The sequence below is a fragment of the Leuciscus leuciscus genome (assembly GCF_965113295.1).
Source record: "Leuciscus leuciscus genome assembly, chromosome: 4".
NCBI lineage: Eukaryota > Metazoa > Chordata > Actinopteri > Cypriniformes > Leuciscidae > Leuciscus > Leuciscus leuciscus.
The window spans coordinates 53,957,430-53,983,166 of NC_138728.1; the positions used below are offsets into that span (position 1 = coordinate 53,957,430).

The window sequence follows — 25,737 nt, forward strand, 5'->3', positions numbered from 1 at the left end:
CGAACCTTCAGTTTAAACTCTCTCTCAACTCTCAACGCAACTCCAACTCCCTTCCTCCTCTTCTCCCCGGCGCAGCGCTTCTCCAAGGAACATCTGAAGGAGGCCCTGGCCTTCTCTATCGAACGAACACATGTTCGAGTCGTAGCTGCGTCCTTTGCAACCAAGATTTGCAACCTCTCCCTGCCCGGGAGATGAATCTGAACTTTCTCGGTAACGTTACATTCAGTGAGCCTTTTTAAGCTTCCCGCGACACCGGAAGACGCAGCAGAAACAGGACACCATCCTCGCTTCCTGCCTCAGCCTCAGAAAGAGCACAGAATCTTGCAAGTAGGCTATATTGATTCCTATAAAAGCTGTTCCAGGTGTCTCATGAACTTAGGTTTCTGTATGTAATAATTACTAGCTTTTCCCTTCTCTCTATTTCTTTCTTTCTGTCATTTCATTTCATTTCATTTATTCTGACCACGCGATGTTTTATGTTTTGTTTGGTTAAATGTTGTCTGTTTTACTGTTTGCATTTTTACGTACATTTATATTGTAGCTCATATAATCTCTCTAGTGTACATTTATTAAAAATTCATTTATACTTTAACTGTCTCTGTGTTTGAAAACCCACCTTGTAAGTCAATGAAATCAAAAGATCTAAGCTACAAGCTCGATATTGACTACCTTGAGTAGTTTTAAGTCATAAACTCAGAAACTTTTATGTTCGTGGCCAGAAGATAAAAGTTCTTGGAGTTTGTAAACAGGGATACTCCTTCTTAACTGATAAATCTTACATTTATTCGCTGGACGAATGACTGATGACGAGACCAGTTACAGAACGAGGTATTTCCGAAAATTGATAAAGTAATGTATATGCGATTTATGAATTATGACCATGAGTTATGATTAGTAATATTTCCCAAATTCCTTATATTCTTGAGCTAATTCGCATTGACCCAGAGTCGTTTACGTTACATATATTAACAAAATTATATCTGATGGTAATGAATACTGTTTAACTTTTTACCCGCCAGCATTTTTGAAAAAAGTTGCCAGCCACTGCCAGCATTTTTTTTATAATTTTCACAAAATTTTCATGACCCCCAGAATATTTTGTTGTATAAATATCTCAAACTTGCAAAATTTCAAAAGAAAGAGCACACCCTCTGCTTTAAAAAACAAAAAGGTTTTATTCTAGCTTCATGCATTCCTTTTTAAGTAAAAAAAAAAAAAAGCAATAATTAGAGCAAAAAGCTGAGAAAATCACATTTTTGTTAAAGAATACGTCTGGTTCTAATTCAGAACGATGATCAAAACATAGATGGATAGAGTAGATTGAGTCAACACCCTCAAAGCTTGCACAGTCCTATAGCTTGTCCTGGGTCGACTTTTAATTCGATAACATTAGGCAGTTTTGATTAAATTATGTTTTATTAACAAAGTTCTGGATGAGTACGTTCAAATAATTGATCCACTTATCACATCATTCCAACCAGCTGTCAGCAATCAGTAACCAACATGTCTATCCAATCAGCATGAGTGGAGACCTATATACTCATTTGACTCACCAATGTTCCTCGACAGTTTTTCAGCATCCCTCCACCACCCCGTCTCCTCACACTCGCCTGGTTACTTCCTAACCAGCAATGCGGGGGGAGTACTCTGGGTTAGTGGTGGGCAGATCGAGGCTTCGTGAAACAATGAAACAGTTGAAGCAAATGGGCCATATTGTGTCGAGGCTTTGAAACAATCTGACACCCGTCTCAACGGTGACACCTAGTGGTCACTTGCAAGTGTTGATCTGAAACAACCTTGACAACGAGCCATTCAATTTTTTTTAAATTTTTTTTATTATTGTATTTTTATAATATGTGGAAGCTTGTAACCTGTAGGCTCCTCACTGTGCATAATGTATCAAGCCACAATGTCTCACTTTTTTATAGATTTTTATTTAAAAATATTTATTTCTCTGCTGTGGAGGGACTTAGCCTACTTCTTTTTTTACAGATAATTTCTCCAGCCTTTGAAAAAATCCTCTCACAAGGGACACTTGTTGCTGGCATGCAAAGATATTTTTTTAGCAAGGACATACAAAGAATTATATTTCAAACAATGCATACCTTGCTTAGATGCCCAGCAGTGTCAGTAGCAGGCCTAGGTATAGGGGGAATGCCATCCTCTGCCCCCGAAAAATGGCAGGATGAGTGCTCCTCAAATGGCGCATCATGGATGATGTATTGTTGCAGTAAGCTAGCTGCCGATCACAATACACACATCTCACTTTATTTGGGGTTTCCAAATGAAAATGCTCCCACACCACAGATGTACAGCATCTCTTCTGTGGAGCCTCCATTTTTATTTATCTAGGCTATCTATCTCTTAATCTATCTACATATGAATCTATCTATATATGTATCTATCATGTATCTATCTATTAATTTATGGGTCTATCTATTAATCTATCTATCTGTCTATATATATTTCTATCTATGCATTTATTAATGTGTCTGTAACCCGTGTCTCAGGTGTAACCGATAACTAATTTAAATGATGTTTTATTAACAAGGTTCGGGAGGAGCACGTTCAGATAATTAACACAAGTGGAGAGCACTCAGCAATCAATGGTAAGAGGTGTGTATATATACTCAGCAGTCTCACCTCATTCCATTGACAGTTTTTGCAGCACAGTCCACTCCCAAGATGACCCACAGGCAGAGCAAAGCCCGCAGGGCTCAAAGTTCACCTGCCCAGACACCACCGTCGTCTTCCCGCACAGGACGCGGCTCGCTTCGGCCATCAAGTCGCCGCAGCAACAGGCCCTCAGCGAGCCCGGGCCAAGCTCCAGATTTCGCCATGGCAGGTCCACTACCACCTTTCGATGAGGCACAGCCCTCCACCTCTGCTTCCGCTGCCGCAGCGCCGCATGCAGCCGGGCCCAGCGGCCTCCCCACAGCCGCTCAGTTTTATTCTCCCGCTGTTCATAACCCTTTTCCTTTTCAGTGGCCTCCAGTTCCTGTGGCAGACACTAGCGCGAAGCTATCGCCGCTAGCATCACAGACCCAAGAATGTCAACAGTTCTACCCAACAGGTTACAACCCCGCCCATTTCCAATGGCCTGCAGCTCCAGTAACTCAAACGAGCGCGGGCCCGCCTCCGCTTGCAGCTCAAGCTCACAGTGCTTTCTATCATCCCTCACATCCTCCAACTAACTTTCCTTTTCAATTTTCAGCTCAAAAAAAAAAAAGCGCTCAATCTCCTCTTTCCTGTCTCCTCTTTCTGTCCAGCAAGCATTGGTCTCACAGCAGACGGAGTGAGAACTTTCCCGGTAGAGCACTTACGTTTTCTCTTTCATCCAGCGATGCAGTGTGAGAAAATCTCCCGGGCAAGCGCTCATTTTCCTGTTTCCTCTTTCTGTCCAGCGAGCATTTGGTCTCACAGCGGATGCAGTGTGAGAAAATCTCTCGGGCAAGCACTCATTTTTCCTCCTTTCTGTTTCCTCTCTGTCCAGCGAGCATTTGGGCTTAGCGGAAAGCGCAAATCCTCCCGATCGGTCACTGTAAACTACAACCGCTCCCCGTTCGCAGACCAACAGGGGCCGTCAGTCCAGACAGTGAGCCACCATTACGGGCCTCCCCGGTCAAGCATCCAGGCCCCTTCTCGAGATGCCAGCCCGCCAAACTCGGCACTCATTTGGGGGGTCTTTAGTCTGGCGGCTGTTCTCTGCTCTTTAGCCTTTGGGGGGAGTACTCTGGGTTCGGGCCGAACTCCGAGCTCGGAGCCCTCCCTCCGGACAGCACGCCAAATACACTTTAAACTTTACCCCTTCAAATTATATGTAAGTGTGAACTCGTGAAATGATGTTTTATTAACAAGGTTCGGGAGGAGCACGTTCAGATAATTAACACAAGTGGAGAGCACTCAGCAATCAATGGTAAGAGGTGTGTATATATACTCAGCAGTCTCACCTCATTCCATTGACAGTTTTTGCAGCATCCCTCCACCACCCCTTCTCCACGCTTCTAGTCCTAAACACTTACATACGGGGGGAGTACTCTGGGTTCGGGGCCGAACTCCGAGCTCGGAGCCCTCCCTCCGGACAGCACGCCAAATACGCTTTAAACTTTACCCCTTCAAATTATATGTAAGTGTGAACTCGTGAAGTAGCTATAAATTAAAGCTGGCTGATAACAGAAGCTCTAGGTACGACTACGGAGCCTGAAATAGTAAAAGGTCAGCAGAGAACAGACAACACAAATCAGGTCAATTTGAGAAATGTATTATACAAAATTGAAGACAGTTATTTACATTCCCTGCCTATCTAAGCCGGCTTCCTGAGTGCACAATAAACCCCACAAAAAAAATAACTTAAAATAAAGAGAAAGTCCATGGAAGTTCTTGGTGTGTGAGAGAGAATAGAGGGCACCTTCCATCTAAAAAACTGACAGTTTTATTGCTTTATGGCCCTCAAAGCCCCGCCCCCTTTGACCGTGGGAATTTCCCACGCTAGCTCCTCCCACTTATGGGCTGTACAGTACACCGTGGGAAAATCGGATTTGTGTCACGCCTCCTTAGGGGTTGAACATTTGAAGCGTGGGAAAATTTCCCACGCTCAGTAGTTCTAAACAGTGTAAATTAAAACTTTTTAAAAAATGTACAATAAAGACATAGCCAGAGTGTGAGATCAGTGTTTTTATTAAAGAAGACAGATGTACATTCATCACTTTCAAAACATCAATGAAATAAGTTAAAATTGCATTTTTCTCTAAAAGAGATATTAAAAAATGAGTTAGTGTTATTTAAAGATGTTAAAACATTAAAACAAGTTAAGAGTTTTTTTAATTTACAGAAAAGATTGATTTGTAAGCATTTAACTTTCAGACAGTATTTGTAAAACTTTTACATAAAACACAAACTAGTTTAAAAAGTGTTACGTTTTTACATACCCAGTTGTTAAAGACTCGGAGTTTAAAGATATATAAGTGGTTCGTTGTAGTGGAGCAAAGTGTAGAGCGTCCATTCAGTCCACAGGTCAGACAGAAATAAAGCAGTCTGAGGCCTACAGAGAGACACACACAAACCCCGCCCCTACCCCCGCCCCACCAGATGTCACCGTGGGAAATTCCCACACCCCCTTCAAGCTCCCAAATAGAAAACACGTCCGGTCAGCTCAGTAGCCAGACTTAAATGACCAAAGAAAACCGATGCAACGGCCCGGAGAGACCACACCCCCTAACACGCCCCTCTCAAAGCTCATAGGTTGTGTAAAATTAAGACACACCTCTCAGATGTCATTGGATGATACAAATGACATCACTCATAGGAATCCCCCTACCACAGCATCACAGTTAAGAGTTTAAAAAGCAGCGGAAACTTCAAGTGAAATACTAATTGTGTTTTTTTACAAATCAGATAAAGTAAAATGGCTATGGCGTCAGACCCCAAAACTCCCGAGAGAAGGATTACTGAGGCTATGGAGGATTTGACTTTAGCTCCACGAAAAAAACGAGAAACGCATGGGCCATGCTTAACGCGATTTCTTCACGAGCCGTCAGATTCTGTGAAATATGCCTTCCGTTTATCTGGAGGACGTGCGTGTACGTATGTTTATGACAAAATCAACATGGAGGTTAGATTAGTTAACGTGGATGACGATGAACGATTCACAACGAATACAACGGAGGACCCGGATTTAGTTTTTTCGGAGAGAGAGTGGGGTTTATTCTATTCAAAAGTATGGCCAGATTTGAAAGACGGCGGGGATATGCCACTTTTCATTGCCGAATGGACAGCAATGACTTTGGGGACAAGGTACCGAATCCTCGCGGATCAAATCAACAAACATCCTGAAGATTATATCTATATCCTGTGCAGTGATTTTGGTAAGAATTTACCAGAATGCTCTTGGCCGGGGTCCGAGGAAGAACATCTAAAATAGCCTACTACGATTTAAAATTCATGTTTCAATGGAAGGTTTACCTGTGTTGGAACAGATTTTTTCTAAAATCACGTAGCTTTTTAAATGGAGCGACGCATTTGGATCTGTTGATGGATACGCATCAATAGGATTACCGGCTGCAACGAATGGATACCCACAGAAAACATCGACTAGCTGAATACATTTTGTGATTATTTAATCATTTCTATGTAAAGTACTTTGAATTGCCAGTGTATAAAATGTGCTATATTAATAAACTTGCCATGTCTTTCTTTGCCTTTGTCACAGGAGAAATTATATTTAATTTACAACTCTGTGTTCTCATGTATACAGGCTAGAATTGACTCACACCACACCACACCACACCACACCACACCACACCACACCATACCACACCATACCACTTTTGGACTGAGCCTTCCAACGTGGGGAAATTCCCACGGTCCACATTTAAAGGTGTACTTTTCACAATCACATAAAAAAATAAATAAAAAAAAAGACATTAAAACAATGTTTATCATTAAAATACAAAGGGTGGTAAACACACATTTGTAAAATGTTAAAAAAGTTTGATTTGCAAACATGTTCTAGAATTAAAACATCACAACATGTATTAAAATTATATCAAGCAAATAGTTCTGTTTTCTAACATAAATTTAAAGAAAAGTTGTAGGCTACACGATTACATAGTGTTAAAGGCATTAAAACGTTGTATAAATGTCAATCAGCGAGTTGTTTTTAATTAAACAAAAGTTTTGTTTTCCATATTCAAAACTTTTTAAAAACACTGTATAAAGTTAAAATGCAATGGTTTAGTATTCGTACATTTTACAACGTTATCTGAAAAAGTTAGAATGTGGTCCTTCACATATAGATTTAAAAACCGTTCAAAACAACATCAACTAAAATACAATATACTACTAAAGTTTACTTTTAAGTTCCGTATGATACATCACTCATCGACGGTAGAAACATGAATGAGTATAGGCTAGATCAGTGTGTGAAGCCGAGTCTCCGCCCACCTAACACTAGATTTATTTATAATTACACTAAATAACATTTATAAAAAATAATAGTTGTTTTAAAAATAATAAAAACTCATGGTTTAGTTCATTTTGGACGTTTAGTGAAGTTAACAAATATTCACTAACTTACAGATTTATTCAATCTTCTATAAGATAATCCACATCTCCCAATGGAGAAATCTGATCATTGTTTAAGAATGCGTTTTGGAGTAAAAAATAATGAATCTGTTCAAAACTATGTGGTTTAAACTTTAAAACCGTGAAACGTAAGCGATAGGCAAACAGTTTTTTTTTTCCCAGACATGTAACATTTTCACATACAACTTTAATAATAAAATAACTTTAACTTTAATAAAATGATACAGACCTTTAAAATACAAAGCTGTATAGGCTAGTATTTAAAACGCTATAGGCCTATCAGAAAAATGTAAAACAGGAATGCTTTCCTTCACGTAGCCTACAGATTTTAAACCCTGTTAAAAACAAAAAAGTCAACGTTAAATAATTTAAAACAAGTTATAGGGTAGAGGCTTTTCACAAATGAGTTTTAAAGATACCAGAAAAAGACAACCCTGTATCACATGAAATACGTTCTGAGTAAACTATTTTGCAAATCGCAAACGTTACATGCCAACATATAAGCAGTGTTATTACGTTGGTCCTTAACCTAATATACCCAATCTATTGCAGTGCTATTACGTTTGAACATACGTCCTGAACATAATACATCCAAAGCAGGTTTCTTTTCACACGTAGTTAATGCTGTTCATTTAGTTTAAATTATTTACCCCCTTTTTTCTCATTGGGCTAAAAAATATTATCTATGCCAGGGCGAGTCAAATGGCGGCACCCAGATAATTTTTATCTGGCCCTCCAACTGGTTTTTGATGTTTAAAACCCCTCACGATCTGATATCAAAGTCCCCGCAAAGGTTTAGCGCGTTCAGCGGTGAGTTTAACAACTGACGTGATCATTCAGCGGTGAGTTTAACAACGCAGCGGTGAATTTAACAACACACAACTGCAGGTAAAACGACCAAATACCATATAGACGTTAACCTCTCTGTTATTGTAGCTATTGCATTCTCCTGCCATCATAAAATGTATATTTGTATATTTTATTTATATTTGTAAAATTATTATTTATCAGTAGGAAATCGTGCTGAAGAAGTCTCGTTCCGAGCACATCGCGATATTTGGCCTCAGTTCACGTGTGTCAGATGTTGGTAAGTAAATAAATACGCTGTTCTAATAATGTGTGATATAATGTCTTTTCTGTTTGTGGATATTAATCTGCCATCTCCACGGAGACTTTGCGTTTCATTGGTTTCTAATTCAAAATAGGGGGATTAAACATTGCCTGTCACGTGACGTGCTATAGCCCTAGATATTCATATCAGATTAAAAATAGTACAATTCTTTCCAAAGTTGTATTTGTAGTAGAAGCACAGTAAAAACAACACTTACCATGCTTTTACCACAGTAACATTGGTTTTACTGTGATAAGTGTAGTAAAAAGACAGTAATCACAAAACTTACCATGCTTTAAACCTCAGTAACCTTAGTTTTAATGTGATTGGTGTAGCAAAGGACAGTAGCCTACTCAAAAACTGACCATGCTTTTACCTCAGTATTGATAGTTTTAAAGTGATATTTGTTGTAAATGCATATTAACCACAACACTTGCTATGCTTTTAATGCTTTATAATGTAACATCCAATATTTGTAAGGTGCTTTCCTTCACGCACAGATTTTAAACCCTGTTAAAAACAAAAAAGTCAATGTTAAATAATTTAAAAACAAGTTATAGGGTAGAATGCTTTTCACAAATGAGTTTTAAAGATACCAGAAAAGAAATGGTAAATTATGTTTTTAAACAATGTTTCAAATGTGAGCATTTAACATATCGAACAACATCAGTTTAAAAATACGTAAAACGAATAGTTTTTTAAGCAAACCTTTTTAACAATACAATTTGCTACTAAGTTTTGTTTAGTTTTTAGCTAAAATATATCTTTCACTGCCCATAAAGTATCCTTGCGCACGGAAAGCATAACATGAATGTGAAATCCGGTCTGTGAACCCAAGTCTCCGCCCACCTAAAAACTTCGCCAAAGCAAATACACATGTGCAGAGGTATAGCTACAGATTTAAATCTTGGTAAAAAGGTTTAATCAAAACAACATTTTAAATTTTTGTACATTTAATTTAATTTAGTTATTAATCCGGTATTAGATCTTTCTAGCCTAATATTGTTTGACATCTTGTTTTTGTACAGTTTTTGCAAAAAGTCACAGAGCGTGGTCGGGTGTGATTGTAATATTTTGTATGGCGTTTTCTTTACACTTTCCCCCCGGATATCCCACGGTTTCCTACAGTTAGCTGTAATGTTAGTGAACTCTAGGTCTTCTCTTTGTTCATATAGGACAGTATTCACATGAATTGACTTGATTTGATAAAATTATGGTTTAGAATCAGAATCAGAATCAGAATCAGAAAGAGCTTTATTGCCAAGTGTGCTTGCACCCACAAGGAATTTTTCTTGGTACTGAAGCTTCCAGTGCACATATACAAATACAAATACAACAAGAAACATAGTAATACAAATTCTAAGAATAAAATATATAAAAAAAAATAAAATAAAATAAAATAGTATAAAAAGTAAAAAAAAAAAAAAAGGGGTCACAGTTGGGTTTAGTCTGAATAAACATTTACAGATTATGAACATATTTACAGTATTTTGAGAAGTATGAATAATATAAATATAAATATCACCTGAGTTAGAGAATATTACACTAGACAGTGGGAGTCTAGTGCATGTTACAGATTATGAACATATTTACAGTATTTTGAGTTGTATGAATAATATAAATATAAATATCACCTGAGTTAGAGAATATTACACTAGACAGTGGGAGTCTAGTGCATGTTACAGATTATGAACATATTTACAGTATTTTGAGTAGTATGAATAATATAAATATAAATATCACCTGAGTTAAGAGAATATTGCACTAGACAGTGGGAGTATTGCACTTGCAGGCATATGCCTTGGGGGGCATGTTAAGTGTTCAGAAGGGAAATGGCCTGTGGAAAGAAACTGTTCCTGTGCCTGGATGTTCTTGTGGCCAGTGATCTGTGTCGCCGTCCTGACGGTAACAGTTCAAACAGGGGGTGTCCAGGGTGAGTGGAGTCTGTGATGATTTTACCTGCTCTCTTCCTCACTCTGGAAGAGTACAGGTCCTGGAGGGTTGGCAGGGGGGCACCAATAATCCTCTCTGCTGTCCGGACTGTCCGTTGTAGTCTCCTGATGTCCGATTTGGTAGCTGAACCAAACCAGACAGTGATGGAAGTGCTTAAAACAGACTCAATGACGGCTGAGTAGAACTGGATCAGCAGCTCCTGTGGCAGATTGAACTTCTTCAGCTGGCGAAGGAAGTACAGTCTCTGCTGGGCCTTTTTCACAATGGAGTCAATGTGATTTGCCCACTTCAGGTCCTGAGAGATGGTAGAGCCCAGGAACCTGAATGACTCCACTGCTTCCACAGTGCTGTTCATGATGGTGAGAGGGGGGAGTGCTGGGGATTTTCTCCTGAAATCCACAATCATCTCCACTGTTTTGAGCGTGTTCAGCTCAAGGTTGTTATAGCTGCACCAGACAGCCAGCTGTTCAACCCCCAGTCTGTAAGCAGACTCGTCACCATTTTGGATGAGACCGATGACGGTGGTGTCGTCTGCAAATTTCAGGAGCTTGACAGAGGGGTCTTTAGAAGTGCAGTCATTAGTGTACAGGGAGAAGAGCAGTGGGGAGAGAACGCACCCTTGGGGGGCGCCAGTGCTGATGGTGAGGGTCCTGGATGTGAGCTTCCCCAGTCTCACTCGCTGCTGCCGGTCTGTCAGGAAGCTGGAGATCCACTGACAGATTGAGGATGGCATGGAGAGCTGAGTCAGTTTGGCTGTGAGAAGATCAGGGATGATGGTATTGAAGGCCGAACTGAAGTCCACAAATAAGATCCGTGCATAAGTCCCAGGTCTGTCAAGATGTTGCAGGATATAGTGCAGTCCCATGTTGACTGCATCATCCACAGACCTGTTTGCTCTGTAAGCAAACTGAAAGGGATCCAGAGGGGGTCCAGTGATGTCCTTCAGATAGGCCAACACCAGTCTTTCAAACGACTTCATGACCACAGACGTGAGAGCGACAGGTCTGTAGTCATTAAGTCCAGTGATTTTAGGTTTTTTGGGAACCGGAATGATAGTGGAGCGTTTGAAGCAGCAGGGAACTTCACACTGCTCCAATGATCTGTTGAAGATCTGCGTGAAGACTGGGGCCAGTTGGTCAGCGCAGGCTTTTAGACAAGCAGATGAGATGCCGTCTGGGCCTGAAGCTTTCCTAGTCTTCTGTTTTTTGAAGACTCGGCTCACGTCCTCCACACAGACCTTAAGCTCAGGTTGGATGGCAGAAGGGGGGAGGAGAGGGGTTGCAGGAGGTGATGGTGGATGTGTGAAGTGCACATCAGAGCGGGTGTGAGGTGTGAGTCTGGGCTTCTCAAACCTGCAATAGAATGCATTGAGAGTGTCAGCCAGTTGTTGATTCTCCACAGATCGGGGGGATGGTGATTTGTAGTTGGTGATGTTCCTCGGGCCTCTCCAGACTGATGCCGGGTCGTTGGCTGAAAACTGGTTTTTCAGCTTTTCAGAGTAGCTTCTTTTAGCAACTCTGATCTCCTTTGTCAGTCTGTTTCTGGCCTGGTTATACAAGATTTTATCCCCACTTCTGTAAGCATCCTCTTTGGCATGACGAAGCTGTTTGAGTTTCCCAGTAAACCATGGTTTATCATTAGTGAATGATAAGAATGTCCTGGTAGGAATGCATGTATCCTCACAGAAACTGATATATGATGTTACAGTATCTGTGAGCTCATCCAGATCGGTGGCTGCAGCTTCAAAAACAGTCCAATCAGTGCAATCGAAGCAGGCCTGTAGATCCTGCTCTGCTTCGTTGGTCCATCTTTTTACAGTCCTTATTACAGGTTTAGCTGATTTCAGTTTCTGCCTGTAGGTCGGTATAAGATGAACCAAACAATGATCAGAGAGCCCCAAAGCTGCCCGTGGGACGGAGTGATACGCATTCTTTATCGTGGTGTAACAGTGGTCCAATATATTACTGTCTCTGGTAGGACATGTAACATGCTGTCTGTACTTTGGCAGTTCACGGGAGAGATTTGCTTTGTTAAAATCCCCAAGAATGATTAAAAGAGAGTCTGGGTACCTTTGTTCCATTTCAGCTATATGTTCAGCCAGCTGTTGTATCGCCGCGCTCACACACGCGTCTGGAGGAATGTAAACATTCGCGAGAATGAATGAGGAAAACTCCCGCGGCGAGTAGAAAGGTTTACAGTTTATGAAATGTGCCTCTAAATTAGGAGAGCACATCTTCTTCAGTGTTGTTACATCTGAACACCAACTTTCGTTAATGTAGAAACACAATCCACCACCTCTCGTTTTCCCCGTTAGTTCCGCGATGCGATCCGCTCGGAACAGCTGAAAGCCCGGCAGATGTAGTGCGTTGTCCGGTATGGCTTCACTCAGCCAGGTTTCAGTGAAGCACAGAGCAGCGGAGTTTAAAAAATCCTTGTTAGTGCGGGTGAGGAGAAGAAGTTCGTCCATTTTGTTAGGAAGAGATCGGAGATTCGCAAGATGAATACTGGGGAGTGCAGTACGGAGGCCGCGCTCGCGGAGTTTAACCAGCGCGCCAGCGCGCTTCCCGCGTTTGCGTCTGACCGCGCGTTTGAACAACACCGCTGCCCCTCCGACGAGAATGTCCAGTAAAACGTCTGAGTAATCAAAATCTGTAAAAAAGTTGTCTGGTGTGTGTTTCCTAATGTCCAGTAGTTCGTCTTTGGTGAAACTGATAGGAAAAGAATGACTAAACGCAGAACAAACCAACAAAAACAACACAATAACTGGAGAGCTCCACACCGAGGCAGCCATCCGCGGCGCCATCTTGGATATGTTACTACGATGGTTTAAACCATCATCTTCACGTGAGACATTTACATTATATTATTATACCGTCCTAGTTTTTAAATAGCGCTAAAATGTATATTTTACATTTTAACCTTTCTGCGGATATAGAATGCCACACAAGGTTCTCTGACATATCGTGTAAAACACCTAGCCTGGGTTTCCCCATACTGCCTTGCTCGCAGCGCGATTTTATTCACGCTGCTAGGCAGTCTGGACACCATGGCCCAGATTTTCCCCTGAAAAAGGGAACCAATCACAGAACGCGAGGGAGCAGCAAGACGATGACGACACCGAAGCAGTTTGTTTATATCTATGGATCCAACATGGCATCAGACTCGACGTTACCTTCTACCCTCATGTTTATCTTGCAAAAACGGTAATATTCACTAAACGCTATCGTGTACAAATAAATCTTTGACCCATCGTCTTTTTCCTCGTCGAATTACTGTCACTCTACATACGTCATCTGGTATAATTGAAGCGATTGGCTATGAGCTACGTACAGGCGCATTTGATAGACATTCATAGCGCCCAATAAACGGCTCTGGGCATTCGTAAACCACGCCTCAAATACGAGAAAATGAACACGTAGTTCCCAGACCAAGTCTCAAATGAGACTTGGTCTGACGTTAGCCAGGCTATAAAACACCTATGTAGATCTGGCTATGTTTTAAAAAATACCGCGAAACAAAGACAAGGACACATCTTTCTATAAGCAACCCTCAAACTCTGTGCATACAACAAAATACATGTGTACAATGATTTATCAGAAAATTACTTTTGTTTGAAGAAAAACTTAAAATCAGCTGGTGCTTGATAACTATTGAAGCTATTAAACACCCCTGAATTTGGTAGGCCTAATGCGATATTGATATCACGTTTTAATTTTAACTCAATACATTTGAATGCGCTAAAGGTCTATGAACTTTAACATCTTAATAGTTGGTAAAATGAAATACATCCTAACTACTTTCTTGTTACAGAACTTATGGCGTACAATTCATCCATGCATATGTTTAAAAATATATGTATATTTATATAAATATTTTGGTGTAATTATAGACATCTCTCCGGTGGCATATGCATAACTTCTCCATGACGCTACTTCTGATTCAATGTGGCTTTAATCCTATACAGCTGTTTACTGCGTCATGATAACAACCCCTCCAGCGGGGCGGAGTGAGCTGTTGCCCTGATAAATATTCCCCCGGTTTGCTGGTCTATCATTTTCTTCACTACTTCAATATACTCGAAAGTATAATGTTGAAATAAAAATAAATAAATAAAAAATTACAAACATTTCTGTTGTGTCTGAGCTCATAAAATAGTATTATAATAGTATACATAATAATAATATTTAGAATAATTAAAAATACTTTTATATTTCAGAGATTCTTGTAAAGAGTTGCGGCATGTTTTCTGCATTTTAATTACTGTATTCCCGAGGTGGCAACCATTTCCATTCCGTGCCTGGATGCGCTGTGTCACGGACCACCGAGGCACATCGCGTCTCTGAAAAATGTGTGGTGATTTTTCAAATGATACAACTAATTTGCCCGCTGTGTACAGAACAGAACAGAAGAAAGGGCATTTTGTAGTGTTGAACAAAATTAGATTTTGTTCTTAGCATCGGTTCCTGCATCATAGAGGGAGGAAGCACATACCCCCTACGTCGACCTTCTATCTGTTCAAGAGTTCTTTAAATTTTTTAATAAGATTATGTGTTCTGTCATGGACGACTAGACACTTGTCATTGGATGTCCAGCAGAGAGAAGGGCTTGAGTGGACACGCCCTGTGGTCACATTTTTATGTCTTCATCCAGAGTTTACCCTCCCACCACAAACCTGTCGTCCTCTCACTCTGCCTTTTCTCCCGTTTCGCAAAGTAGCCATCCTACAGCCCTGCGATACCCGTAACATCGACCACCACGGCATCCGTTTCAGACCAAATGGAGGAGCTGGTGGGTTACTTAAACCTGGATATGTCTCACCAGGATATGTCTCACCAGCGACCTCCGGCTTGTCACAGTCCTGACATGCGTCGGGAACAGGAACGCCTTGACACCTTTCAGAATTGGACTCTTGCACCAATAAGTCCAGCCGAGCTTGCCAAAAGTGGTTTCTACTACCTTGGCCAGGGCGACAGAGTGGCTTGCTTCAGTTGTGGAGGCCAGCTTAGCAACTGGGAACCGGGAGATCGGGCAGTATCAGAGCACCAGAGGCATTACCCCAACTGCCGCTTCGTTCGAGGTGACCGTGCAGATAATGTACCTTTATCTAGCCTTTCCAATATATCGGCAATGCAACAGTGTGAAGAAAGGTTGCTCACATTTGTCTACTGGCCCTCAAGAATAACTGTTCGACCAGACCAATTGGCTAAGGCTGGTTTTTACTATGTTGGTCGTCGTGATGACGTGAAGTGCTTTTGTTGTGATGGTGGACTCAGATGTTGGGAGCCTGGTGATGATCCATGGGTAGAACATGCCAAGTGGTTTCCAAGATGTGAATACCTGTTGCAAGAAAAGGGCCAAGAGTTTGTTCATCAGATTCAAGCACGATTTCCAAGACTATTTGAACAGCTATTGACTAATGGAGACAGCGACTCAAGAGAATTTGTTGATCCAGCTGTTGTACACCCGGGTCCTGGAGAAGACCGTTCAGAAGCTGCAGTGATGATGAACAATCCTGTGGTGAAGTCTGCTTTAGAGATGGGATTTGAGCGTGGCCTGGTGAAGCAAACCGTGCAGAGCAAAATTCTCGCAAGTGGAGAAAATTACAAAACCGTTCAAGAGTTGGTGTCTGATTTACTAAGTGCAGAAGATGAGAAGAGAGAGGAGGAGCGAAAGCTTCTTGCTGAGGAAATGGCATCAGATGGTTTTACTTTTCTTAAGAAACATCATCTTGTCATGTCACACCAGTTAAAAAGTGTGCAGAGCTTAATGGACCATCTTCTAGAGGAGAACGTCATCTCACGGAAAGAGTATGACATTATTCGTAACTGCACTACAGTCAAGCAGCAGACAGGGCATCTCATTGAGTTAGTCCTGTCGAAAGGAAATGGAGCAGCAGAAGTCTTCCGCAACTGGATCAAGAAGAATGATGTCTGTCTGCTGAGAGAACTGATGACCCAGACAAATGAAGCTGCATCACCGAGTCAAGATCTTTCAGACTTGCCTATGGAGGAACAGTTAAGAAGACTTCAAGAGGAGCGTACATGCAAAGTTTGCATGGATAAGGAAGTGAACATTGTCTTCATCCCCTGTGGTCACCTAGTTGTGTGCAAAGAATGTGCGCCTTCTCTGCGCAAGTGCCCCATATGTAGAGGCTTGGTCAAAGGCGCTGTCCGTACTTTCCTATCATAGAGTTAAGATATTCATCATCCAAGTAACAACAGTTTTTGGATGTGCAAATTTACACCAACTCTAATTGTTTCACATATAACTGGTGATTGTTAGATGATTTATCAAACAATTGAAATTGACGATAGGTTAAAATATTTTAATTTTTATATGTTAAATATTCCTTTCCCTCCTTTCACGTAAAAATACCACGTATCAACTGTAATTCATTAGCTTAACCATGTTGTTTAGTGACACACAAAATAACCGTGTAATAATAACAAAATAAGTGTAATAGTTAGACGAGTTTGAAGTGTAATACTCATCTTTCACGTCAATGTTTCGTAGACATAGCAGAAAGATGTTCTAAAATAAATATGATTTGTTTAGTCTTAAACACTCTCATACTAGGACCGTCATTTAATTCTCTTTATGCAATATTTGTTCATGTTTTTCATACATTCCTATATGAACATGTTTGACCACGCTCTGTGACTTTTTGCAAAAACTGTACAAAAACAAGATGTCAAACAATATTAGGCTAGAAAGATCTAATACCGGATTAATAACTAAATTAAATTAAATGTACAAAAATTTAAAATGTTGTTTTGATTAAACCTTTTTACCAAGATTTAAATCTGTAGCTATACCTCTGCACATGTGTATTTGCTTTGGCGAAGTTTTTAGGTGGGCGGAGACTTGGGTTCACAGACCGGATTTCACATTCATGTTATGCTTTCCGTGCGCAAGGATACTTTATGGGCAGTGAAAGATATATTTTAGCTAAAAACTAAACAAAACTTAGTAGCAAATTGTATTGTTAAAAAGGTTTGCTTAAAAAACTATTCGTTTTACGTATTTTTAAACTGATGTTGTTCGATATGTTAAATGCTCACATTTGAAACATTGTTTAAAAACATAATTTACCATTTCTTTTCTGGTATCTTTAAAACTCATTTGTGAAAAGCATTCTACCCTATAACTTGTTTTTAAATTATTTAACATTGACTTTTTTGTTTTTAACAGGGTTTAAAATCTGTGCGTGAAGGAAAGCACCTTACAAATATTGGATGTTACATTATAAAGCATTAAAAGCATAGCAAGTGTTGTGGTTAATATGCATTTACAACAAATATCACTTTAAAACTATCAATACTGAGGTAAAAGCATGGTCAGTTTTTGAGTAGGCTACTGTCCTTTGCTACACCAATCACATTAAAACTAAGGTTACTGAGGTTTAAAGCATGGTAAGTTTTGTGATTACTGTCTTTTTACTACACTTATCACAGTAAAACCAATGTTACTGTGGTAAAAGCATGGTAAGTGTTGTTTTTACTGTGCTTCTACTACAAATACAACTTTGGAAAGAATTGTACTATTTTTAATCTGATATGAATATCTAGGGCTATAGCACGTCACGTGACAGGCAATGTTTAATCCCCCTATTTTGAATTAGAAACCAATGAAACGCAAAGTCTCCGTGGAGATGGCAGATTAATATCCACAAACAGAAAAGACATTATATCACACATTATTAGAACAGCGTATTTATTTACTTACCAACATCTGACACACGTGAACTGAGGCCAAATATCGCGATGTGCTCGGAACGAGACTTCTTCAGCACGATTTCCTACTGATAAATAATAATTTTACAAATATAAATAAAATATACAAATATACATTTTATGATGGCAGGAGAATGCAATAGCTACAATAACAGAGAGGTTAACGTCTATATGGTATTTGGTCGTTTTACCTGCAGTTGTGTGTTGTTAAATTCACCGCTGCGTTGTTAAACTCACCGCTGAATGATCACGTCAGTTGTTAAACTCACCGCTGAACGCGCTAAACCTTTGCGGGGACTTTGATATCAGATCGTGAGGGGTTTTAAACATCAAAAACCAGTTGGAGGGCCAGATAAAAATTATCTGGGTGCCGCCATTTGACTCGCCCTGGCATAGATAATATTTTTTAGCCCAATGAGAAAAAAGGGGGTAAATAATTTAAACTAAATGAACAGCATTAACTACGTGTGAAAAGAAACCTGCTTTGGATGTATTATGTTCAGGACGTATGTTCAAACGTAATAGCACTGCAATAGATTGGGTATATTAGGTTAAGGACCAACGTAATAACACTGCTTATATGTTGGCATGTAACGTTTGCGATTTGCAAAATAGTTTACTCAGAACGTATTTCATGTGATACAGGGTTGTCTTTTTCTGGTATCTTTAAAACTCATTTGTGAAAAGCCTCTACCCTATAACTTGTTTTAAATTATTTAACGTTGACTTTTTTGTTTTTAACAGGGTTTAAAATCTGTAGGCTACGTGAAGGAAAGCATTCCTGTTTTACATTTTTCTGATAGGCCTATAGCGTTTTAAATACTAGCCTATACAGCTTTGTATTTTAAAGGTCTGTATCATTTTATTAAAGTTAAAGTTATTTTATTATTAAAGTTGTATGTGAAAATGTTACATGTCTGGGAAAAAAAAAACTGTTTGCCTATCGCTTACGTTTCACGGTTTTAAAGTTTAAACCACATAGTTTTGAACAGATTCATTATTTTTTACTCCAAAACGCATTCTTAAACAATGATCAGATTTCTCCATTGGGAGATGTGGATTATCTTATAGAAGATTGAATAAATCTGTAAGTTAGTGAATATTTGTTAACTTCACTAAACGTCCAAAATGAACTAAACCATGAGTTTTTATTATTTTTAAAACAACTATTATTTTTTATAAATGTTATTTAGTGTAATTATAAATAAATCTAGTGTTAGGTGGGCGGAGACTCGGCTTCACACACTGATCTAGCCTATACTCATTCATGTTTCTACCGTCGATGAGTGATGTATCATACGGAACTTAAAAGTAAACTTTAGTAGTATATTGTATTTTAGTTGATGTTGTTTTGAACGGTTTTTAAATCTATATGTGAAGGACCACATTCTAACTTTTTCAGATAACGTTGTAAAATGTACGAATACTAAACCATTGCATTTTAACTTTATACAGTGTTTTTAAAAAGTTTTGAATATGGAAAACAAAACTTTTGTTTAATTAAAAACAACTCGCTGATTGACATTTATACAACGTTTTAATGCCTTTAACACTATGTAATCGTGTAGCCTACAACTTTTCTTTAAATTTATGTTAGAAAACAGAACTATTTGCTTGATATAATTTTAATACATGTTGTGATGTTTTAATTCTAGAACATGTTTGCAAATCAAACTTTTTTAACATTTTACAAATGTGTGTTTACCACCCTTTGTATTTTAATGATAAACATTGTTTTAATGTCTTTTTTTTATTTATTTTTTTATGTGATTGTGAAAAGTACACCTTTAAATGTGGACCGTGGGAATTTCCCCACGTTGGAAGGCTCAGTCCAAAAGTGGTATGGTGTGGTATGGTGTGGTGTGGTGTGGTGTGGTGTGGTGTGGTGTGGTGTGAGTCAATTCTAGCCTGTATACATGAGAACACAGAGTTGTAAATTAAATATAATTTCTCCTGTGACAAAGGCAAAGAAAGACATGGCAAGTTTATTAATATAGCACATTTTATACACTGGCAATTCAAAGTACTTTACATAGAAATGATTAAATAATCACAAAATGTATTCAGCTAGTCGATGTTTTCTGTGGGTATCCATTCGTTGCAGCCGGTAATCCTATTGATGCGTATCCATCAACAGATCCAAATGCGTCGCTCCATTTAAAAAGCTACGTGATTTTAGAAAAAATCTGTTCCAACACAGGTAAACCTTCCATTGAAACATGAATTTTAAATCGTAGTAGGCTATTTTAGATGTTCTTCCTCGGACCCCGGCCAAGAGCATTCTGGTAAATTCTTACCAAAATCACTGCACAGGATATAGATATAATCTTCAGGATGTTTGTTGATTTGATCCGCGAGGATTCGGTACCTTGTCCCCAAAGTCATTGCTGTCCATTCGGCAATGAAAAGTGGCATATCCCCGCCGTCTTTCAAATCTGGCCATACTTTTGAATAGAATAAACCCCACTCTCTCTCCGAAAAAACTAAATCCGGGTCCTCCGTTGTATTCGTTGTGAATCGTTCATCGTCATCCACGTTAACTAATCTAACCTCCATGTTGATTTTGTCATAAACATACGTACACGCACGTCCTCCAGATAAACGGAAGGCATATTTCACAGAATCTGACGGCTCGTGAAGAAATCGCGTTAAGCATGGCCCATGCGTTTCTCGTTTTTTTCGTGGAGCTAAAGTCAAATCCTCCATAGCCTCAGTAATCCTTCTCTCGGGAGTTTTGGGGTCTGACGCCATAGCCATTTTACTTTATCTGATTTGTAAAAAACCACAAGTATTTCACTTGAAGTTTCCGCTGCTTTTTAAACTCTTAACTGTGATGCTGTGGTAGGGGGATTCCTATGAGTGATGTCATTTGTATCATCCAATGACATCTGAGAGGTGTGTCTTAATTTTACACAACCTATGAGCTTTGAGAGGGGCGTGTTAGGGGGTGTGGTCTCTCCGGGCCGTTGCATCGGTTTTCTTTGGTCATTTAAGTCTGGCTACTGAGCTGACCGGACGTGTTTTCTATTTGGGAGCTTGAAGGGGGTGTGGGAATTTCCCACGGTGACATCTGGTGGGGCGGGGCTAGGGGCGGGGTTTGTGTGTGTCTCTCTGTAGGCCTCAGACTGCTTTATTTCTGTCTGACCTGTGGACTGAATGGACGCTCTACACTTTGCTCCACTACAACGAACCACTTATATATCTTTAAACTCCGAGTCTTTAACAACTGGGTATGTAAAAACGTAACACTTTTTAAACTAGTTTGTGTTTTATGTAAAAGTTTTACAAATACTGTCTGAAAGTTAAATGCTTACAAATCAATCTTTTCTGTAAATTAAAAAAACTCTTAACTTGTTTTAATGTTTTAACATCTTTAAATAACACTAACTCATTTTTTAATATCTCTTTTAGAGAAAAATGCAATTTTAACTTATTTCATTGATGTTTTGAAAGTGATGAATGTACATCTGTCTTCTTTAATAAAAACACTGATCTCACACTCTGGCTATGTCTTTATTGTAAATTTTTTAAAAAGTTTTAATTTACACTGTTTAGAACTACTGAGCGTGCAAAATTTTCCCACGCTTCAGATGTTCAACCCCTAAGGAGGCGTGACACAAATCCGATTTTCCCACGGTGTACTGTACAGCCCATAAGGGGGAGGAGCTAGCGTGGGAAATTCCCACGGTGTACTGTACAGCCCATAAGTGGGAGGAGCTAGCGTGGGAAATTCCCACGGTCAAAGGGGGCGGGGCTTTGAGGGCCATAAAGCAATAAAACTGTCAGTTTTTTAGATGGAAGGTGCCCTCTATTCTCTCTTGTGTGTGTGTGTTTCTTGGAGTATGTATGCTCTTTTCACTACCCGGGTAGGTTTACGTGTGTTCTTATCTGTGTTTCAAATGAAGGCACAGGATGATGATGGTTCCAAAGATGCCACGGCTGGCCACACCAGGCTCTTGGTCCGTTCACTTCTGCGGTTGGCTCGCCACTGACCACCAGGGTCAGATTCAGATGGTCTATCCCTTTCTAAAACCAATCTATACATACAGTACAGAATGCATTAGTTACTATTGCCTCATTTCTGTTCAAATCTAATCAACTTTTCTCCATTCAAATGTCAAATCAAATATAACCAATTGTAAAGGATATAAATACTCTAATCATTATGTAAATGAATAGGTACACATCACACCACATAGTCAGTTCCAATGAACAACTATCAATCATGTACTTCCATCTCACAGTATAGAAATAAAATCATGAGATTTCTGAAACCAGATATTTATGATTTTAACCTTTTAAATCTATTTATGCATCTTAATAACATTTTAAACATCAAATTTTAATATATTTATTCTTTTTAACAGTTAAGATGAACTTCTGCTCCTCATATACATATCAAACATGTATATTTGCAATTAAATGAAGTAAATCACCCTTATTTTACATATGAAAACAAGAGGATAAACACTACCTCAATTAAATGACTTCTAAGTCAACAAAACAGAGTATAAAGGCACCTTTAGCGGTGTGAATACCATCAAAGATCTGCTACAGTGGTGACTAGCTTATCTGAGCTAGAAAACAAACCAAAACAAATTCACATTTAAATGTTAACGATTAGCACGCGGCTAGCGCGATTAGCGATCTTTTATGAGCATCTCAAACAACATAAAACAATCTGAATCTGTGTCTATATAGTATCAAACAGCAAGAATCAGGTTCAAAACTCAGATTGGTTTTAAAAGAACGGTATTTCGAGCCATAATGGAGCTAGCACAATCAGCATAACACTCGCATTAGTATTATCATCCTTACCGGAGATTTCTCTGGGAGCTCGCAGAGATATGCGGCTTAACTCTCTCTCGTAACTTTCAACCTAATGGACACACAATATTTCAGTATTTGGTAATATTTTGAGATTTTTCTTTGAATTTCTATCCCTCAGAGGATATTTTCCATACCAGTCTTTGTTGCTTTCTAGCAGCGTCTTCACTGGAGGAAAGGCGTGTTTGATTTAATAGAAAAAATCCCTGGGGTGTACGCGCCGCCCTCAGGCAGAGTAGAGAGTTGCACTCCAGTAACCTTGTGCGGGTTACATGTCACTATATGTATACTCTGTCTGTCTCTAGCCTATCAGTCAATGTGTACATTTAAATGTAAGCCTAAATATAACTAAACAAATCGCACTATAAATGTCACTATATCACCAAAAATCCACTATCTCAAAATCAAACTCCTCTCACAAAAACCCACGAGGTCAAGATGCGTTGACTTCACTTTTATACAGATGTGTGATTGTGTGGTCTGTTCCCGACCCTGTCAATCAAACGCTGATTCGGCGGACCATGCCACCTGTCGAAACACTTGTGAAACACTCCGAAGCTTCATTTAGCCGTAGTCATGTGACATGGGTGTTTAGAATCACGCTTCGGATCAGTGTTTCGAAACATCTGCGCTTCGGGATCTCGAAAAAGCTTCGGAACGTAAGTTTTGCGTCAGCCATCACTATTCTGGGTTCGGGCCCAATATCCAAGCTTGGAGCCCTCTCCCCGGACAGCACGCCAAATATTCATACCATTTATTCTATCTAACTTATTTGTAAGTGTGAACTCATGAATGTGATATTTAATGTTGATGAATGAATGTTTCTGCTTCTTTTTCACCTGTGTTTTGATCCGGAGATACGTAATATGCCCCCTACCGTAAAACAGTGAAAACACGAAAAGCCGGAAGTTTCTGTCAATGGCGGGGAAAGAGTTAATACTGAAGAAATCCATTTTAAAATAAAGATGCAAGCAGCAATATGGGGTCAAGCAAGCACTGAAGCCATAGCAAGCACATGGCATGGCAAAGAAACTGGTCAGAGGAAATACAGAATTAAACTTTTGACCTTCAGGTCAGTATAATTATATCATATAAAATGCTTAATTTGCAAAAAGCAACTTACAAAAGAGTCTCTTACATCAATCACCAGAGCGAGCTGTGCTTGCACCTCCTATTCAGGCAGATGCAGCAGTTCATGCTTTTGGCAGAAACCAAACTGCTCTTCCAGAGGGCAATTTACTTTCTGGCTGGAGAATTGGAAACTTCGGGTCTTGTCCCTGAAAGGTAACATCTCATAGATTCTGATCTCTCAACTGAGGATGTTGAGTCACTTTTGACTTCCAGAGCTCCCACCACAAGAAAATCGTAAGACCTAAAATCCTTTTTAGGATCTTTCTGTGGTCCCGGAATTTTTTATTTTTTATTAGAGGCTCCATTTGAGCCCTTAGAGTCAGCCTCAGAGAGGCTTCTCACTTTTAAGGTGGCTCTACTATTTGCATTGACATTGCTCAAAAGAGTAGGAGATCTGCAGGCCCTGTCAGTAGCTTCCTCCTGCTTAGACTTTTCCCCAGGTATGATCAGAGCTATTTTGCACACCTCCTGTAACTGGCCACCCTGCCGTACTTCCCTTCGCCGCATGAATCGCTGTAGCAATAGAGAGACTGCATCTACTATATCCAGTCCAGGCTCTTAGGATTTATGTCAGGCCAATGGCGTACATTCTCCCAGTTATTTACAAGTGTGGATATCTGCAGGTTGGGGTGATGAACATTAAGAAAGGTTGGGGCATGCCGAATGGTAGGGGCGTGGGCAAGGGTCTTTATTATTGGTTTTGAAATCTGTCGGCCAAGGTGTGCGGCAGGGTTAGTTTCTGTTGTAGCAATTGACGTGTCGGCACACCTCCTTTCTGCACACCCATTGCTCCAACCTGCAGCTACCCCTGTCTTGTTTTCTGGTCTGCTTTAGTAACACAGTCACCAAGCAGTGCCTTTCCCATTAGATTATAGATGCTATCGCTCTGTCCAATGAGGCTCTCGTAATGGCTTTGCCTCTGGAAATCCACAAGGAGTGTAGCATCTTCTAAAGCTCTATCTAGGGGTGAGCCCTTACATGAGGTTTGTGCTGCAGCCGGCTGACCCTCTCCGCACACATTACTCAGGAATTACAGTCTGGACATGGGTTCAAACCCAGGGTCACAGGTCCTTCAGGGTTTACCAAGTCATGTCTGCATTCAACAATTTTCTGTGGCAGTATTACACAGCCTTGTTGGGCAGGCAATCTTCCTCAGTGTGGCAGCATTGGTAATGACATTCCCATAGTGTCAATGCCATGACAGCGTTGAGTTCCCTTCAAAAGGGAATGCCTCAGGTTACGCTTGTAACGGTTCCCTGAAAGGGGAACGGGAGGCTGTCATGGCGTTGACACTATGGGAATGTCATTACCAACCCCTCTTAGGGAACTGGGTTACATACGTAACCTGAGACAATTTTTCCTTCAAATGATATTGAATCTGTCCAGTGATATTTTTGATAGCACATTCACATTTTGTAACAACATTTCAATCTTACCTGAATGTTTTTTGTTTCCTTCGTCTGCTAAGAAATGAAGTCCTCTGGTGTCTCTATTTAAAATCTGAAGTTCATCAGGTTTGGGTTGTAACACTTCCTATTTTTGAAGGAATGGTTCATAAAATCATAAAAAAAAAAAAAAAAAAAAGTTTAAAAAAAACTTCCACAAAGATTTTTTTATCCTTTATCTCATGAAATTCATCTGGTTACACTTGCACATTTTGTCTGAGGGAGTGCACTTACCTGTGCATTCACCGCAGCTAGGGTCGCCAACCATAGATATGTACAGTAGATGCAGCTCGGCTGCTTCAGGTACGTCAAAAGTGCCGCCATCTTGGAATCGTCAACAAGGAGACCTGTTTGAATGTCAGTGTGAAGGAGATGCCTGTCATGACCTTGTCTTGTCTAGTTTCATTGTCATATTCTGCTTAGTTTTCTCTGTCAACATTTGTTCTCGTTCTTT

General features: G+C 39.8%; 1 protein-coding gene, 1 long non-coding RNA gene and 1 pseudogene across 6 annotated transcripts in view; 1 reads left to right on the plus strand and 2 right to left on the minus strand.

The window, feature by feature from the left end:
* LOC309497120 (neoverrucotoxin subunit beta-like) overlaps nucleotides 1-25,737 on the minus strand; it is a 50,088-nt gene that overhangs the window by 8,865 nt on the left and 15,486 nt on the right. For 2 of the 4 annotated variants that reach the window (XM_082167337.1, XM_082167338.1), the window contains exons 2-3: nucleotides 25,518-25,630; nucleotides 25,275-25,371 (exon numbers count right to left, since the gene is read on the minus strand). In XM_082167337.1, coding sequence (XP_082023463.1) covers nucleotides 25,275-25,371; nucleotides 25,518-25,607 — 187 coding nt within the window. In that variant the 5' untranslated portion in view covers nucleotides 25,608-25,630. Of the gene's footprint in view, nucleotides 1-1,553; nucleotides 1,819-2,105; nucleotides 2,504-25,274; nucleotides 25,372-25,517; nucleotides 25,631-25,737 lie in introns of those variants that run through there. The other 2 variants (XM_082167339.1, XM_082167340.1) reach the window with 2 other exon arrangements.
* Nucleotides 13,034-16,427, plus strand: LOC309497123 (putative inhibitor of apoptosis; annotated as a pseudogene). The gene has a single exon. The product of its transcript is annotated as a putative inhibitor of apoptosis (transcript).
* LOC309497142 lies at nucleotides 20,787-22,889 on the minus strand. Its single transcript, XR_014205418.1, has 3 exons — nucleotides 22,845-22,889; nucleotides 22,699-22,759; nucleotides 20,787-21,917 (listed from the first exon to the last, which is right to left on the minus strand). It is a non-coding gene; the product is annotated as an uncharacterized lncRNA (long non-coding RNA).